Here is an 18214-nt window from a genome sequence, read left to right as displayed (position 1 = left end):
CGCACTGGGGATCGGGCAGGCGGTCCCGGCATCCCTGCTCTGGGTGTCCCGCACTTCCAGGCCTCCGGGGCGGAGCCTGGCTGGCATCCTAGTCCTGCCAGTCTTATCCCTGTGCCTACTGTTAGTGCCTCCGATTCTGCCCCCCATCGCCAAGAGTATTCCTTAGTGATCTCCCGCCTCCTTCGAGGCACTTCACCCCTCCTGGGGCAAACTCCCGCCTCTCCTCTTAATCCCAGGTTCCCCATTCAAACTTGCACTCACTGGGCACCCTTCTCAACTGTTCCCGCCGGACCTCGCCTTCCACTTAAGGAAATTCCTTAGCCCTCTCCCAACTGCTCTTTCCCCAAATCTCTACTTCCACACGTTTTAGTCTTCATTTTCTTTCCTGCCAGTCCTGTGCTGTTCGTCTTCCATTTCCTATGATGGAAACCCCAAAAGTTATTTTTGACACTTCCCTCTAGCTCTCTATACCCTGCAGATTCTGCTCCCACACCTCTGTCCAATGCGTCCTCTTCTGCCCCTTTCCACCGTCAGCGTTCGTCGAAACAACCATCCCTTCTACCTAGCACCATGCAATAACTCTTCTTTTTTTTTGAGACGGAGTTTCTCTCTTGTTGCCCAGGCTGGAGTGCAGTGGGGCGATCTCGGCTCACTGCAACCTTCGCCTCCCGGGTTCAAGAGATTCTCCTGCCTCTCAGCCTCCCAAGTAGCTGGAATTACGGGCGTGCACGCCCGACCAGCCATGCTATAGCCTTTTAACTGGTCTTTTGGCTTCCGCTCCAGGTAAAAATCTATTTTTAAAACATAAATCGGATCATGTCATTCACCTTTTAATCTTACAATGGTTTCTCATTGCTTAAAAACTCGAGATACATAACATGCACAATATAAGTGCACAAAACACATTCTGTGAATTTTTGCACATGCATACACTCACGAAACTACCACCCAGATCAAAATAAAGAATTTTTTGTTTTGTTTTGAGACAGGGTCTTGCTCTGTCGCCCAGGCTGGAGTGCAGTGGCGCCATCATAGTTCAAGCAATCCTCTGCCTTAACCTCCCCAGCAGCTGGGAATACAGGTGCGCGACACCATGCTCGACTAACTTCAAAGTAAGGAGAGGCTGAGCCGGAAGGATCCTTTGAGCACAGTTCACTGCAGTTGAGGCTACAGTGAACTGTGATCGCACCACTGCACTCCAGCCTAGGTCACAAAGCAAGCCCCCGTCTCTTAAAAAAAAAAAAAAGGTGGGGGGTGGGGGTGGATATCATCGACACCCCAGAAGGCTTCCTTATGGTCCTTCCCAGTCAATACTTTACAAAAGTCATTGCTTGGGTTCATCTCTATCACTACAAATTAGTTTAACTATTCTTGACTTTCATATAAATAATAATTCAGTACCTACGCTTTTGTCTGCCTTCTTTTGACCAACATTATATCTGTGAGATCTTTCCATGTTATGTATATATAGCTGTATGTTCTTCTTTTACTTTGCTATAAAAATATTGAGTCTACCAATGAATGAGCATGGTATATACTTCCAATTACTTAGAACTTTTGAAATTTTTCTCAGGAATGTGGAAGTATACTGGAAATTTTGTTTTCAGTGTCTTGAATATTGCATTTTAATTCGTAACACATTTGATCCATGCAATTCATGCTCATAAAAATTCCATGTCTTTTTTTTTTTTTTTTTTTTTTGAGACGAAGTCTTACTCTGTCACCCAGGCTGGACTGCAGTGTCTTGTTCTTGGCTGACTGCAACCTCTGCCTCCCGTGTTCAAACAATTCTCCTGTCTCAGCCTCCGGAGTAGCTGGGATTGCAGGCGCACGCTGCCACGCCCAGCTAATTTTTTCGTGTTTTAGTAGCCAGGGGGTTTCACCGTGTTGCCCAGGCTGGTCTCGAACCTCTGAGCTCAGGCAATCCACCCGCCTCGGCCTCCCAAAGTGCTGACATTACAGGTGAGAGCCACCGCGCCCAGCCCGTGCCACTTATTTTTAAAATTCAGCTTATCTCATTCTTTATGGAATACATTCACTATATGAACGTTATTATGTTCAAATATTTTAAAAGTGTAAAGTGAAAAGTCTCAGTCTCCTGTCAATTTAGTTCTCGCCTCTTCAGAACAAAAAGCAGAAACATTTTTTAAAAACTCAAAACCTAGCCACTGTTACAAACTTTGTATACATCTTTCCAGAATTTCTTTAAATATACACAAATATATTTCTTTAAATATACATATTTTCTACCCTTTTTAGAAAAGATAACATACATACTGTTCTGCACAGCATACATAATCAGTGAAGATTTTTCCATATCAGTACATAGAGCCTCTTCCTCCTTTTGTAGAACTGTATAGTATTCCATTGTACGACTATGCCATAAGTTATTTCATCAGCCTTGTACTGCTGGTCCCCTTTAGGGTGTCTGTGCTAGTAAAACACTGGATCGGGCACTTGTTCTCAGGATCTCCTGAGGGCTGTGTCATGGGCAAAATATACATATATGGAAAAATAATAATAAAACACTGAATCAACGACAGCCAGTGTGCACTTCCACAAGCTGTACCCAACAGCTTGGTTCCTGCCACTGTCATGGTACTTAGCACTTAGATTTTTCCCGAAGGATACAAGCAGTCTCCGCTTGGGGTTCTTCCGGCGTTATCTGGCACTAAACACCAAGTCCTGCCCTACCGGGGAAGTAGAACTCATTTTCCTCACTCGCAGGGAACCCGCGCTGGCAGAGAACGCAGGGCCACTCGCTCCTGCCCGCAGCAGGGACGCATAAAACTTTACGTCTGCTTAGATAACCACCAGCTCCCGTTCTCGGCCCATAGGAAAAGCAACTTTGCTACCAAACACAGAGGGGGAAAAGGCGTATCACATGGAGGCGGGTGAAGACGCTGAGAAAACAGAAGAGAAGGGTGGCTCCGAGCTCGAGACTCAAAATGGCCATCTGGGCCTAGAGACACAGAGACCCTTTGCGCAGACGTGCGCCGAGGGTCTTGCAAACTTTCGTTTTCTTTGTGTGCCGGTCTGTCCCTAGATGCAGTTTTCGATGCTATTTCAAACGATATTCCTAAAATTTCCGAATTGCTTGTTGCTTATATGTAGAAATACACTAGATCTTTGTACACTGAGCTGGGATTCAGCTCCATGCTAAATTTTGAATTAATTCTAATGGTTTATTTGTAGGTTGTTACCGATTTTCTACAATCACGCCATCAGCAAATAATGACAGTTTTGCTTCCTTTTCATCTTTATATCTTTTTCTTTTCCTTGCTTTATTGCATGCACTGTCTACAGCCTTCAGAATAATGTTAAGAAGTAATAATAGTGTACATCTTATTTTGTTCCTGGAGTCAATGAAAATATTTAATATTTTAATTTAAAATTATGTAATATTTAAGTTTAAAATATTAAACTAATACTTTAATTAAAATGTTAGCCCTATATTTTTTTGAGGCTATCCATTGCCAAGTTAAGTTTCTTTCTAGTTTTCTTAGCATTTTTATCGTGAACACATCTTGACTTTTATCACTTTTTTTTTTTTTTTGCATGTACTGAGAAACCTATATTGTTTTTCCCTTTTATACTGGTAATGTATTGAATTATACTGATTGATTTTTAATGTTAACCCTCTCCAATTGCTCAGGATAAACCCCACATAACCATGATATATTTTCTATAAATCATCTATTTGTTAAAAATTATGTTTCGAATTTTTGCATCCTTGTGTGTGAGATATATTAGTCCGTAGTGTTCCTTTCTTATAATGTCCATGCCAAGGCTTGGTATCTGGGATATGCTGGTCTCATAAAATGAGTTTGGAAGTCTTTCTTTTCTATTCTCTGGAAACGTCTGTGTAATATGGGTATTAATTTTTCCCTTAAATGTCTGGAAGAATTTACCATGGAAGCCACCTCAGCCTGCAGTTTACTGTGCATGAAGATTTTTTTTTTTTTTTGGAGACAGGGTCTCTCTTTGTCATCACCCAGGCTGGGGTGCTGTGGTGCGATCTTGGCTCACTGCAGCCTCTACCTCCTGGTTTCAGCCCCTGAAGTAGCTGGGACTACAGGTGTGCGCCAGGCACGCTCCACCACTCCTGGCCAATTTTCGTATTTTTTGTAGATAGGAGATCTCACTATGTTGCCCAGGCTGGTTTCAAACTCCTGAGCTCAAGCAATTTGCCCACCTCGGCTTCCCAAAGTGCTAGGATTACAGGTGTGAGCCACCACGCCCAGCCTGCAGGAAGATTTTTAATTAAAGATTTAAATGTGGGGCATGGTGGGTGGCTCACACCTGTAATCCCAGAACTTTGGGAGGCCTAGCCAGGCGGATCACCTGAGGTCAAGAGTTCAAGACCAGCCTGGCCAACATGGAGAAACCCCAACCCTACTAAAAATACAACATTAACCAGGTGTGGTGGCGCATGCCTGTAATCCCAGTTACTCAGGAGACTGGGGCAGGAGAATCGCCTGAACCCGGGAGGCAGAGGTTTTGGTGAGCCGAAATGGCACCATTGCACTCCAGCCTGGGTGACAGAGCGAGACTGCATCTTAAAAAAAAAAAGAAAAAAAAAAAGAAAAAATTAAAAAAATTAAAAAGATCTCATTGCTTTCTTATATATAAAGCTATTTGGATTTCATTTTTTATGGCAGTTTTGGAAAGCTTTTTTTTTTTTTGAGATGGAGTCTCGCTGTGTTGCTCAGGCTGAAGTGCAGTGGCATGATCTCAGCTCACTGCAACCTCTGTCTCCAGGGTTCAAGCAATTCTCTGCCTCAGCTTCCCAAGTAGCTGGGATTACAGGCACCCACCATGGCTAATTTTTTGTATTTTTAGTACAGACGGTGTTTCACCATCTTGGCCAGGCTGGTCTTGAACTCCTAACCTAGTGATTCACCTGCCTCGGCCTCCCAAAGTGCTGGGATTACAGGCGTGAGTCACTGCGCCCGGCCTTCTTTGTTTTTTATATCGGAGCATTTAGTCCATTTACACTAAATGTAATATAGTTGGATTTAAATGTATCCTCTTGATTTTTTTTTCTTTTTTCTTTTTTTTTTTTTTTTTGAGATAGAGTCTCACTCTGTCACCCAGGCTGAAGTACAGTGGTGTGATCTCAACTCTCTGCAACCTCCACCTCCTGGGTTCAAGTGAATCTCCTGCCTCAGTCTCTGGAATAGCTGGGACTACAGCCATGCGCCAACATGCCAGGCTAATTTTTGTGTTTTTGTATTTTTAGTAGAGACGGGGTTTCACCATATTGGCCAGGCTGGTCTCAAACTCCTGACCTCAGGAGGCCCACCTTGGCCTCCCAAAGTGCTGGGATTACATGTGTGAGCCACCATGCCTGGCCTTTTTTCTTAATAAATCCTTCATTGAAAGATATTTATTTTCTATTCACACAATCTGTTATTTGTTCTTTTTTTCTCCTTTCATATATTCCTTTGGATTATTTTCCATTATTCTATAGTTTTTTCTTTTTTCTTTTTCTTTTTTTTTTTTTGAGATGGAATCTTGCTCTGTTGCCCAGACTGGAGTGCAGTGGCACAATCTCAGCTCACCACAGCCTTCACCTCCCAGGTTTAAGTGATTCTCCTGCCTCAGACCCCCAAGTAGCTGGAACCACAGATGCGTACCATCACACCCCGGCTAATTTTTGTACTTTTTGTAGAGATAGGGTTTCACTAACTTTGGCCAGGCTGGTCTCAAACTCCTGGCCTCAAGTGATCCACCCGCCTCAGCCTCCCAGAGTGCTGGGACTATAGGCGTGACCACTGCACCCATCTTTTTTTTTTTTTTTTTTTAATAAAATGTAATGACAGAGGGGTAGTGGTGGTTGTTCTGTGGGTCTTGGCCACTTGCTAGCTGTCAGGGCAGGAGAGTGGCTCCTTGGGTTGGTGAAAGCGGTATGCAACCAAGTCCAAGGGAGACAGGGGCAGGATTTCGCCTCTGTCATGTCCCACTGATGGGTGGATTCCTATGCCATCTGAAAGAGTGAACTAGACCTGTATTACTGATACTGTGAAGAAACTGGTTATTTTACCAAGGCTTTGACTGGAATGGTACACTTTGCTTTAAGGAATCAAATGGATATGTGTCTACTAGGGAATGTATCCGAGTCATGCAGCAAACTATGTTAGCAGAGGAAGTTGTCTGAGTTACCCAACACTAAAATATGTTATCGGTGGCAGGTGTCCGAGTTACTGGCAGTGAATCTGTACAGGCCTGCAGCAACCTCAATTCTTGCCTCCTCACAAGAAAGAATTCGACTGAGGGGCATAAGGCAGAAAAAGAGACTGAGGCAAGTTTTAGAGCAGGAGTGAAAGTTTATTAAAAAGCTTCAGAACAGGAATGAAAAGAAAGTAAAATACACTTGGAAGAGGGCCAAGTGGGCATTTTGGAGGACAAGTGCCTGGCTAGGTTTTAAAATTTTTTTATAGAGATGGGGTCTTGCTATTTTGCCCAGGCTTATTCTATGGGTTTTGACAAATGTGCAATGACACATTATAGTAGTTTCACCACCCTAAAAATTCTCTGTACTCTGCCTATTTATCCCTCCCTTCCCTCAACCACTGATCTTTTTCCTGTCTCAGCAGTTTTGCCTTTTCCATAGTTTCATATAGTTGGAGTCATACAGTACACAGCCTTTTCAGAGTGGCTTCTTTCATAAGCGATACGCATTTAAGTTTCCTCCATGTCTTTCATGGCTCGCTTCTTTTCGGCACTAAACAATAGTCCTTTGTCTGGATGTAGCACAGTTTTTCCATTCACCTGCTGACGGACATCTTGGTTGCTTCCAAGTATTAGCAATTATGAATGAAGCTGCTGTAAACGTCAATGTGCAGGTTTTTGTGTGGACATAGGTTTTCATTCATTTGAGTAAATACCAAAGAGCACAATTTCTGGGTCATACGTAAGAGTTTGTTGAGTTTTGTAATAAACTGGCAGACTATTTTCCAAATCACTATACCATTTTGCATTCCCACCAGCAATGAGAGTTCCTGTTGCTCCACATCCTCTCCAGGGTTTGGTATTCTCAGTGTTTTGGATTTTAGCCATTCTAATAGGTGAGAGTTCATCACTAGAAAACTTGCCCTATAAGAAATACTAAAAGGAGTTCTTCAAGTCAAAATTATAGGGCGCTACCTATAATCCCAGCACTTTGTGAGCCTGACGCAGGAGGATCGCTTGAGCCCGGGAATTCAAGACCAGCCTGGGCAACATAACAAGACTCTGTCTCTATAAAAATTAAAATTAAAATATTAGCCAGCTGTGGTGTTACGCATCTGTAGTCCCAGCTGATTGGGAGGCTGAAGTGGGAGGATCCCTTGAGCCCAGAAGTTTGAGGCTGCAATGAGCACTGATTGTGCCACTGCACTCCAACGTGGGTGACAGAGCAAGACCCTGTCTCAAAAAATAAAATAGGCTGGGTATGGTAGTTCACGACTGTAATACCAGCACTTTGGGAGGCTGAGGCAGGTGGATCACTTCAGGTCAGGAGTTTGAGACCAGCCTGGCCAACACGGTGAAACCATGTCTCTACTAAAAATACAAAATTAGCTGGGTGCAGTGGTGCATACCTGTAATCCCAGTTACTTGGGAGGCTAAGGCAGGAGAATCACTTGAACCTGGAAGATGGAAGATGCAGTGAGCCAAGATTGCACCACTGCACTCCAGCCTGGGCAATGGAGCAAGACTCCATCTCATAAATAAATAAATAAATAAATAAATAAATAAATAAATAAAATAGGGCAGGCGTGGTGGCTCACACCTGTAATCCCAACACTTTGGGAGGCCAAGGCAGGCAGATCACGAGGTCAGGAGTTCAAGACCAGCCTGGCCAACATTGTGAAATCCCGTCTCTATTAAAAATACAAAAAATTAGTCAGGCGTGATGGTGGGTGCCTGTAGTCTCAGCTACTTGGGAGGCTGAGGCAAAGGGATCACTTGAACCTGGGAGGTGGAGGTTGCAGTGAGGCAAGATCACGTCACTGCACTCCAGCCTAGGCAACAGAATGAGACTCCATCTCAAATAAAAAAAAAAATAAAATAAAATGCCTTTAAAAAAATTTTAAAAACTACAATTTGTTTTATGTAGTTTTCTGTGCCTATGTTTTATTTTATAATAAGATTTTTTAAGATACAGACATGGTAAAAAAAAAAAAAAAAAGGATTGAAGATGCTTGTGTTGAAAAAAAATGCTGGTGTATTTAAAATGTTTATTAAAGCATGGTGTCTCAATCCTTTTTCATGAGATTAACAATACCTCTTGGTGTTGGTGTCAGAAAGATTATATTCTCAATTGAAAGTGGCTTGGGTCACTCAAGCAACCTAACAAACAATACCATGTGGTTTATTTATTTGAGACAAAGTTTCACTCTCTAGCCCAGGCTGGAGTGCAATGGTGCAGTCACAGCTCACTGCAACCTCCACCTCCTGGGTTCAAGCGATTCTCCTGTCTCAGTCTCCCGAGTAGCTGGGACTACAGGCATCTGCCACCATGCCCAGCTAATTTTTGTAACTTTAGTAGAGACGGGGTTTCACCATATTGGTCAAGATGGTCTTGAACTCCTGACCTCAGGTGATCCACCTGCCTCGGCCTCCCAAAGTGCTGGGATTACAGGTGTGAGCCACTGCGCCCAGCCATACCATGTGGTTTATATTAATAATGAACAATCTCAGGTCCTTGTCACCTGAGCTGTGTCTAGCTATAACCTCTCTGCCTTCACTGTAACAAGAGAAGGTTGGTTGAAATGATTTCTGAGGTCCTTTCTGGTTCTGTGAGTCTGATGATCATTCTCATGTTATAACACTGAAGATGCACTTTTTTGCATTTTAGCATACTGTAATTTATTTAAATGTACATTGTCAAATACTTAACTTTCCTGAAGGGCCTTTACCTGCCATGATACCTTCTCTGTGGGTCTCCCCTTTAAGATTGCTTATCTTTGGAACTACAGGCATCAGTTGGGCCTTAAAGTGCAGTACAACCAAAATGTGGATTCCCATGCAATCTGAAAGAATGAACTAGACCTACATTACTGATATTGTGGAAAAGTTTCCAAGATGAGGCAAAAACACGAATTTCAAAACAGTATACAATATAACAATATTGAGAGTTTTTGTTTTGTTCTGTTTTGTTTTAGAGATAGGGTGTCACTCTATCACCCAGGCTGGAGTGCAGTGGTGTGATCATGGCTCACTGCAGCCAAGACCCCTTGGGCTCAAGCAATCCTCCCACCTCAGCTTCCCAAGTAGCTGGGACTACAGGTACACACCACCAAATCTGGCTAATTTTTGTATTTTTTGTAGAGATGGAGTCTTGTCATGTTGCCCAGGCTGGTCTTGAAGTCCCCGGGCTCAAGTGCTCCACCTGCCTCAGCCTCCCAAAGTGCTGGGATTATAGGTGTGAGCCACCATACTCAGCCGATATTGAGCTTTTAAAAAAACCTAACATACCATTAGTGTTCTCCGGAAAGTAGAATATGGTGGGTGGAAAAATGTTATGTGAGAAAGAAGGGGCATTACTTTTCTTCCAAACATTTTAATGGAATTGCTTAAAATTATTTTATTTATTTATTTATTTAGAGACAGGGTCCCACTTTGTTGCCCAGGCTAGAGCACAGTAGGATGATCTTGGCTCAATGCAGCCTCGAGCCTCAAGCGATCCTCCCATCTCAAGCCACCTGAGTAACTGGGACTACAGGCATACACCACCACACCTAGCTAAAAATTATTTTTAAGTTGTACACCCCATCTACCCTGATGTGATTATTGCACATTGTATGCCTGTATCAAAATATCCCATGGAGGCTGGGCGCGGTGGCTCACGCCTGTAATCCCAGCACTTTGGGAGGCTGAGGCAGGAGGATCACCTGAGGTCAGGAGTTTGAGACCAGCCTGGCCAACATGGTGAAACTCCATCTCTATTAAAAGTACAAAAATTAGCTGGGTGTGGTGGCAGACACCTGTAATCCCAGCTACTCAGGAGGCTGAGGCAGGAGAATCACTTGAACCCAGGAGGCAGAGATTGCAGTGAGCCAAGATCACACCACTGCACTCCAGTCTGGGTGACAGAGTGAGATTCTGTCTCAAAAAAAAAAAAAGAAAAAAGAAAAAAAAGAAAAGTCCCATATACCCCTTAAATATATACACCTATTATGTACCCACAAAAACAAAAAATTTAAAAAATTATTTTAAAATTGAAAAATTATATAGTGCTTATAATAAAATGCACAGCTTGATGATTTTTCACAAATGGAATACTCCCATATTATTAACACCCAGATAATGAGTCATAACAGCCCTGGACCCGAGAAACCACCTCTGTCCTCTCCCAGTCAGTATCTCCCTCCTGTAACCACTATGCTTATTTCTAACAGGGCTGCTAACTTTTTAAAAAAAATCCCCAGAACATTCTGGATGTTATTCTTTTTTCAAGCAAAATTACTTTTACAATATAAAATGTCAAAATAAAATAGCCTTAAATTAAGGATTTATTTATGCAACAACAAATGATTTAACCAATTCTGGGAACACAAAAATAAAGGTCAGTCTCCAATTCCAAGAAGCTCACAGACTAATGGTAGAAACAAAACTAAATGATTAAATAACAGTTCTAGGCTGAGTGCAGTGGCTCATGCCTGTAATTCCAGCACTTTGGGAGGCTGAGGCAGGCGGATCACTTGAGGTCAGGAGTTCAAGTCCAGCCTGGCCAACATGGTGAAACCCCCATCTCTACCAAAAAACACAACAATTAGCTGGGTGTAGTGGTGTGCGTCTGTAGTCCCAGCTACTTGGGGAGGCTGAGGGGGGAGAATCACTTGAACCTGGGGGTGGAGGTTGCAGTGAGCCAAGATCGTGCCACTGCACTCCAGCCTGGGTGACAGAGTGAGACCCTGTCTCTAAATAAATAAGAGTTCTGACAGAAATATGAATCCAGCACTGCCACTGCAAGGGAAGACTAGGGGAAGCTGAGAAAGATTTCACAGAAAAGTGAGGCTTTAAAGGATGAATAGGAGCTGGCAGTTATCAGCTACCATAAACAATGGAAATAAACAAATAGAAACTAGCTCTTTAAGAAACAGTCTATGGGGAGGCCTGGCTACTGGTTAATCCTATCTGGTTTGGCTTCTGAAGCCATCAGTCAGGATGACATCACCACTGATCAGGTTCCTTGGGGCGGTGTGTGTTTGCCAGGTGTATCATGAGGAAAAGGAAGTCTCCGGAAACCTCCCCTGGCATCCCAGGAGGCGAAAGCTATGCACTGCGCAGAGGCCGGGAAGGCTTTAATTAAATTCAACCACTGTGAGAAATACATCTACAGCTTCAGTGTGCCCCAGTGCTGCCCTCTCTGCCAGCAGGACCTGGGCTCGAGGAAGCTGGAGGACGCACCTGTGAGCATCGCTAATCCATTTACTAATGGACATCAAGAAAAATGTTCATTCCACCTCAGACCAACTCAGGGAACATTTCTCGGGTACAGTGTTTTTAAAGTGTTCAATTGCATTGTGCAAACTTTTCCTTCTGTTTTAGTCACCAAAATTTCCTTAATATATAATGTGTGAGGTTTGGTGGACAATTTTTTCAGCTTTGGCCTTAAATCCCGAGATGCAGGCCTACTGGCTTCAAAAAATTGATGGTGTGCATATGTTCCTGCAGTGATAAGTGCAAGAATATATGTGGAATATATGAGGAGTAAAACTGCTCATATGATTTTCAGAGAGAAAAACATTGCTCAGAGGCTAACCAGGAAAATGACCCAGCAGCTAATATCTAAATAATACCTTTACTGCCAGTTAATTTGTAGTTTCAGTGACAAACAGGTACAATATACCGGGCCTGATGAACTGGCACTTACAGACTATTTTGTACGGAGGCAAATTAAATTGAAGACTGGAACTGATCTATTTCCATTGTAGACACCACCTGGCTTTAAGAACAAATTCAGTTCTCTCTTGCTGAGTGCTGGTATAAACAAAAAGGATGAATTAGAAAGCAAAAGAAAGGATTATACTTTTTTTTTTTTTTTCCTGAGACAGAGTTTTGATCTTGTTGCCCAGGCTGGAATGCTATGGTGTCTCAGTTTACTGCAATCTCCACCTCCTGGGTTCAAGTGATTCTCTCGCCTCAGGCTCCCGAGTAGCTGGGACTACAGGCGCTCGCCACCATGCCTGGCTAATTTTTGCATTTTTAGTAGAGATGGGTTTCACCATGTTGACCAGGCTGGTCTCAAACTCCTGACCCCAGGTGATCCACCCGCCGCAGCCTCCCAGAGTGCTGATATTACAGGCATCAGTCACTGTGCCCAGCCAGGTTTATATTTTATTGTCCCCGTGGAGTTTACCAATAGGATTAGGATCGGCCCAGAGTAGGCCAGGCTTTAGGAGAGCATGGGTTGTAGAATGTTGGTGTATGCCTTAGGAAACATGTTCAGCTCCTGTGTATCATTAGTCTAATGCTCCCTAGAGTTTACCCTCCTAACTTTCCTGTCCCCTCAAGAGTGCTGATTTCGAATAAGAAAACGGGAGTTGACTACTCACCTTCCTGCCTACTAACTTCCTTAATCAATTTCCTTCTGGTCCCTATGAGGATGAAATGAACCAACATATGTAAAAGGTTTTGGTCATCCTGTTAGGTGCTAAACAGACAGCATCCCTGGGCCTTGCTCAGGGAGGCAGCCAATGCAGAGAGGGCACAGCACAGAGAGGGCATTACAGGCTGGGGCATCATAAAGCCCCTGATGCCTATCCTGGTTCTTCTAACCAGCTCCAAGTGTCTCTGGTTCCTTATCTGTAAAACAAAGACTAATTTATTTTTTTTTGAGACAGGGTCTTCCTCTGTTGCCCAGGGTGGAGTGCAGTGGTGCAATCTCGGATCACTGCCACCTCCGCCTCCTGGGTTCAAGCAATTCTCGTGTCTCAAGTCATCCGAGTAGCTGGGATTACAGGTGCCCTCCACCACACCCAGCTAATTTTTGTATTTTATTTTTTAGTACAGACGAGGTTTCACAATGTTGTCCAGGCTGGTCTTGAACTCCTGGTCTCATATGACTTGCCCACCTCAGCATCCTAAAGTGCTGGGATTACAGGCTTGAGGCACCACACCTGGACTAATTTTTAATCTTAAAAATTAAATAATTTCAATAAAAATACTGAAGATGATCCTGGCACCTATTATTCTGTTTCCTGGGGGCAACTTCACAGCCCTGAACAGCAGGTATAGCTAGAACTGGGTTTGTCTCAAGGAAATGTTTTGCTGGTAAGAGGGAAGTCTATTTGAACTTAACACAAATGGTAAGCACATAGTAGGTTTAGCAACAGGGCATATAAGCCTGTCCCAAGCTTCAATTATGATGTTTCACCCACAAGCTCCTTCTTATCCTGTTCTTTTCATGTTCACTTCAGACCCTAACAACAAAGCCTGGTAGAACCTTCATTTGATCCTAATCAGAATCATGAAGCCCAAACTGTTTTGGGGTTTTGTTTTGTTTTTGAGAATCAGGGTCTCCCTTTGTCGCTGAGGCTGGAGTGCAGTGGCACAATCATAGTTCACTGAGGCCTTGAATTCCTGGGCTCAAGTGATCCTCCCAACTCAGCCTCCCATGTAGCTGGGACTACAGGCAAGAGTCACCATGCCTCTCCCCCTACTTGTATTTTTGTTTTTGAGACAGTCTTACTCTGTCATCCAGGCTGGAGTGCAGTGGCACAATCTCCGCTTACTGCAACCTCTGCCTCACGAGTTCAAGCAATTCTCATGCCTCAGCCTCCCAAGTAGCTGGGATTACAGGCATGTGCCACCAGGCCCAGCTAAGTTTTGTATTTTTAGTAGAAACAGGTTTTCACATGTTGGCTAGGCTGGCCTTGAACTCCCGGCCTCAAGAGATCCTCCCATCTCAGGCTTCCAAAGTGCTGGGATTACAGGCGTGAGCCATTGCACCCAGCTGGCTCTATTTATTTTCTTAGAGTCTCGCTCTGTCGCCCAGGGTGGAGTGCAGTGGTGCGATCTTGGCTCACTGCAATCTCCACCTCCCGGGTTCAAGCGATTCTTGTGCCTCAGCCTCCTGAGTAGCTGGGACACAGGTGCACACTGACACGCCCAGCTAATTTTTGTATTTTCAGTAGAGATGGGGTCTCGCCATGTTGGCCAGGCTGGTCTCAAACTCCTGGCTTCAAGTGATCCACCCACCTTGGCCTCCCAGTGCTGGAATTATAGGTTTGAGCCACTGTGCTTGGGCTCCTCCTACTTTAAATGCCAGTTCTTCATGCCAAACACATGCAAACCAGAAAAAAAAAAAAAACCTTGTTTCTTTCAGGGAGTATGATGGAAGGTCTGATCTTCATGTTGGAATAACTAACACAAATGGTAAGTGCAGTTTTGTAGCTTAAAAAACCCCCACTACCCAGTAAAAGGAAAGCAGTATTTGTGGAGATTTGATTATGGCAACATCTAATGAGTGATTCCATTGTTCACTGGGTTCTTCTACTGCACCATGAGGTGGGCACTGCTCCCAAATGAGAAATATTCGACTTTATGGCAAATTATTACTAACAATATATATATATATTTTTTTTTTGTTTTTTGTTTTTTTGAGACGGAGTCTCGCTCTGTCGCCCAGGCTGGAGTACAGTGGCCGGATCTCAGCTCACTGCAAGCTCCGCCTCCCGGGTTTAGCCATTCTCCTGCCTCAGCCTCCCGAGCAGCTGGGACTACAGGCGCCCGCCACTTCGCCCGGCTAGTTTTTTGTATTTTTTAGTAGAGACGGGGTTTCACCGTGTTAGCCAGGATGGTCTCGATCTCCTGACCTCGTGATTCGCCCGTCTCGGCCTCCCAAAGTGCTGGGATTACAGGCTTGAGCCACCGCGCCCGGCCACTACTAACAATATATTTGAAAGCTCTTTAATGTTTTCTCAGTGAACAGCCATACAAACCTGTGTATTTTTTATTGATTTTTTTTTTTTTTTTTTGAGACAGAGTCTTGCTCTGTCGCCCAGGCTGGAGTGCAGTGGCCGGATCTCAGCTCACTGCAAGCTCTGACTCCCGGGTTTACGCCATTCTCCTGCCTCAGCCTCCCGAGTAGCTGGGACTACAGGCGCCCGCCACCTCGCCCGGCTAGTTTTTTGTATTTTTTAGTAGAGATGGGGTTTCACCGTATTAGCCAGGATGGTCTCGATCTCCTGACCTCGTGATCCGCCCGTCTCGGCCTCCCAAAGTGCTGGGATTACAGGCTTGAGCCACCGCACCCGGCCTATTGATTTTTAAAATAAGAAGAAATAGATGTCCAGTGAGATTGACTTGCCCAAGACCTCGTATCTTGTGTCCGAACCAGAATTTGGAACCAGGCCCTCTGACTTCCAATCCTATGCTCAGCTGACTACCACTGGGTCCCCACATTCTAGGGACTTCAGGAGTAAAGCAGGATGTGGTGGGGCCTGCAGTTTTTTTTTTTTTTTTTTTTTTTAAAGGAAAGTGAAGATGAAACAAAACTGTTCTTTTGGCCACCTATAGCTCTGAGGGCAGTGTGTGCAACCCTTCAGCCAGAAGCTTTCTTGTCTGCAGGAAAAGGGCCTGGATGGAGCCACCTGCAGGATATGTAGCCTGGATATGATGAGGCAGGTGAGGCACCTAGCCAGGCCTCACAGGTGAAGTCTAATAACAGCCTTTCCTTACCCACTGAGGCAAGAGAAAGTGACACTGATCAGAAATCCAGAACGGTTCTGAACTTAGTTACCCACAAGAACAGTCTTACTTACCACTCATCTTTAGCAGGTGGACATTTATTCTTGATTTAAGGAGACAAGATTGACCCACTGGTAAATACAGAACTTCAATAAAAATATTGGAGATGATGATCCTGGTGCCTATTATTGTCTCTGTTTCCTCGGGGCAAATTCACAGCCCTGAATAGCAGGTAGAGCTAGAACTGGGTTTCTCTCAAGGAAATGATTGCTAGTAACAGGGAAGGCTACATAAACCCCTCCCTGACTCCAGGCAAATCTAAATCTCATTAGGCGGAAGAAAGATTCTAGAACCTCCACCCTGGATTTATATTATGTAAAGTTACCACATGGCTACCGTCATTTTCTGATGTCCCTTTTTCACAGAGGTGTGTGTCTCCTTGAGGCGCCACATGACTTTGGTTTTGATTTGCAGGGGTTGTGTATAATTACAGTGCACATGGTGTCCAGCGAGATGGAGCAGGGTGGGAACAGAGCATAAGCATCCCATTACTGCAGCCCCACATGTATGGAATGATGGAGCAATGGGACAAGTACCTGGAAGACTTCTCCACCTCGGGGACCTGGCTGCCTCACAGGTACACAACTGCAAATGCTGCACCCTCGCTGGCACTCACATGCTATGCAAGTGGGATCCCCGTGTGGCCCCAGCTCACAGAGGACTCCGCAGCATTTAGCTTCACGTTGAGCCGATACAGAGATATTAACATCGCTAACATAATTTAAACAGGGGTTGAACTACTCTAGATTTTCTGCAGTTGGGTCAGCACACACATATAACAAAATTACAGCGTTTTAAGAGCTGAAAGGACTAGAATCTGTATTATTTCAGTTGTGTGACAAGGTATTTTTACACATATATAGCAAGTCACGATATATTTCTTTAAAACAAAAATTTAAAAAAACAATATTCAGGCTGGGTACGGTGGCTGTCACCTGTATTCCTAGCACTTTGGGAGACTGAGGCAGGTGGATCACCTGAGGTCAGAAGTTCGAGACCAGCCTGGGCAACATGGTAAAACCCCGTCTCTATTAAAAATACAAAAATTAGCCAGGCGCGGTGGCGGACGTCTGCAGTCCCTACTTGGGAGGCTTGGGCAGGATAATCACTTGAACCCAGGAGGCGGAGGCTGCAGTGAGCTGAGATCACGCCATTGCACTCCAGCCTGGGAAACAGAGTGAGACTCCGTCTCAAAAAAAGAAAAAAAAACAGAACAAAAAAAACCAAAAAACAATGTTCAAAATGTAAAAGCTTCTTTTTTGTAATTTTAGCAATTTCAAGTTAATTTCTCACTCTCAACATTTTATAAGATGTATAGCATATTTGTGGATTTATTTTGAGGTTTCCCTTGAAATAAGTTTGGATACTATGGAATATCATAAAACTCATATGGAATTCCATCTCTGAAATCTAGAAGTTCAATGAGTTCCCCAAATTGGTAGTTAACTTGCAACTGAGTAACCACTCTGAACATCTGGGTGAATCTATGCCAATCTGCAGCAAGCAGATGCCCAGGGACCAACCATCCCCCAGAATTACATGAAGCCCAAAACAATCTGGGCTTCATGATTCTGATTAGCATCAAATGAAGGTTCTGCCAAGCTTTGTAGTTAGGGTCTGAAGTGAACATGAAAAGAATAGGATGGGAAGGAGCTTGTAGGTGAAACATTATAATTGAAGCTTGGGACAGGCTTATATACCCTATTGCTAAACCTCCTATGCACCCAGGCTGGAGTACAGTGGTGCGAGATCTTGGCTTACTGCAACCTCTGCCTCCTGGGTTCAAACAATTCTCCTGCCTCAGCCTCCTAACTAGCTGGGACCACAGTCATGCACCACCATGCCCAGTTAACTTTTGTATTTTTCGTAGAGACAGGGTTTCACCTTGCTGGCCAGGCCAGTTTCGAACTCCTGACCTCAAGTGATCCTCCCACTTTGGCCTCCCAAAGTGCTGGGATTACAGGTGTGAGCCACTGCACCTGGCCTGAAGTGCACATCTTGAAGCTTCTTAACCACATGAACCAGCAGAGGCCTTGCTTGCTGAGGCACCTGATGGGTAGCTTCACGGCCTGTTCCTGAGCAGCCTTTTCTTCTCAACACCCTTGTTCTCTTCCGTAAGGTATGAAGAAGACCACCACAACTGCTACACTTACACACTCACGTTCATTAACTGCGTTCTGATGGCAGAAGGCAGACAGCAACTGGAAAAGAGTGAATTTACGGAGAAGTACATAGTCCCGCGGACAAGGCTGGCGTCCAAGTTCATCACACTCTACCGGGCGATACGGGAGCATGGCTTCTATGTCACTGACTGTCCCCAGCACGAGGCACAACCCCCTGAAGGTGGTGGTTTGTGCTGAGAGCTATGTTAAGTGCAGCCTGTGCGTTGGGGGTAAGGTGGTTGCTACCTTTAATCAGTACTATGGATTTCTAAATGCATTTAACTGTGGTTAATAAAAACGTGTATGGGCCA

The 18214-nt window shown here is 44.2% G+C and overlaps 2 protein-coding genes across 6 annotated transcripts in view; one reads left to right on the top strand and one right to left on the bottom strand.

Annotated features, from left to right (window-relative positions):
• MKRN2OS (MKRN2 opposite strand) overlaps positions 1-18214 on the top strand; it is a 22215-nt gene extending 4001 nt beyond the window's left edge. The window contains exons 2-5 of one of the 4 annotated variants that reach the window (XM_015446286.4): positions 11367-11482; positions 14318-14367; positions 16156-16318; positions 17861-18214. In XM_015446286.4, the coding sequence (XP_015301772.3) occupies positions 11367-11482; positions 14318-14367; positions 16156-16318; positions 17861-18101 (570 nt within the window). In that variant the 3' untranslated portion in view covers positions 18102-18214. Of the gene's footprint in view, positions 1-11204; positions 11483-14317; positions 14368-16155; positions 16319-17860 lie in introns of those variants that run through there. The other 3 variants (XM_074033011.1, XM_045385733.3, XM_065539011.2) reach the window with 3 other exon arrangements.
• Positions 17059-18214, bottom strand: part of TSEN2 (tRNA splicing endonuclease subunit 2) — a 56363-nt gene continuing 55207 nt past the window's right edge. For both annotated transcript variants that reach the window (XR_012431480.1, XR_012431497.1), the window contains one exon: positions 17059-17942. The gene's annotated coding sequence lies outside the window, so the exon portion shown is untranslated. The remainder of the gene's footprint in view (positions 17943-18214) is intronic.

This window comes from Macaca fascicularis, chromosome 2 (assembly GCF_037993035.2).
Source record: "Macaca fascicularis isolate 582-1 chromosome 2, T2T-MFA8v1.1".
NCBI lineage: Eukaryota > Metazoa > Chordata > Mammalia > Primates > Cercopithecidae > Macaca > Macaca fascicularis.
This window is presented reverse-complemented; position numbering and strand designations above follow the sequence as displayed.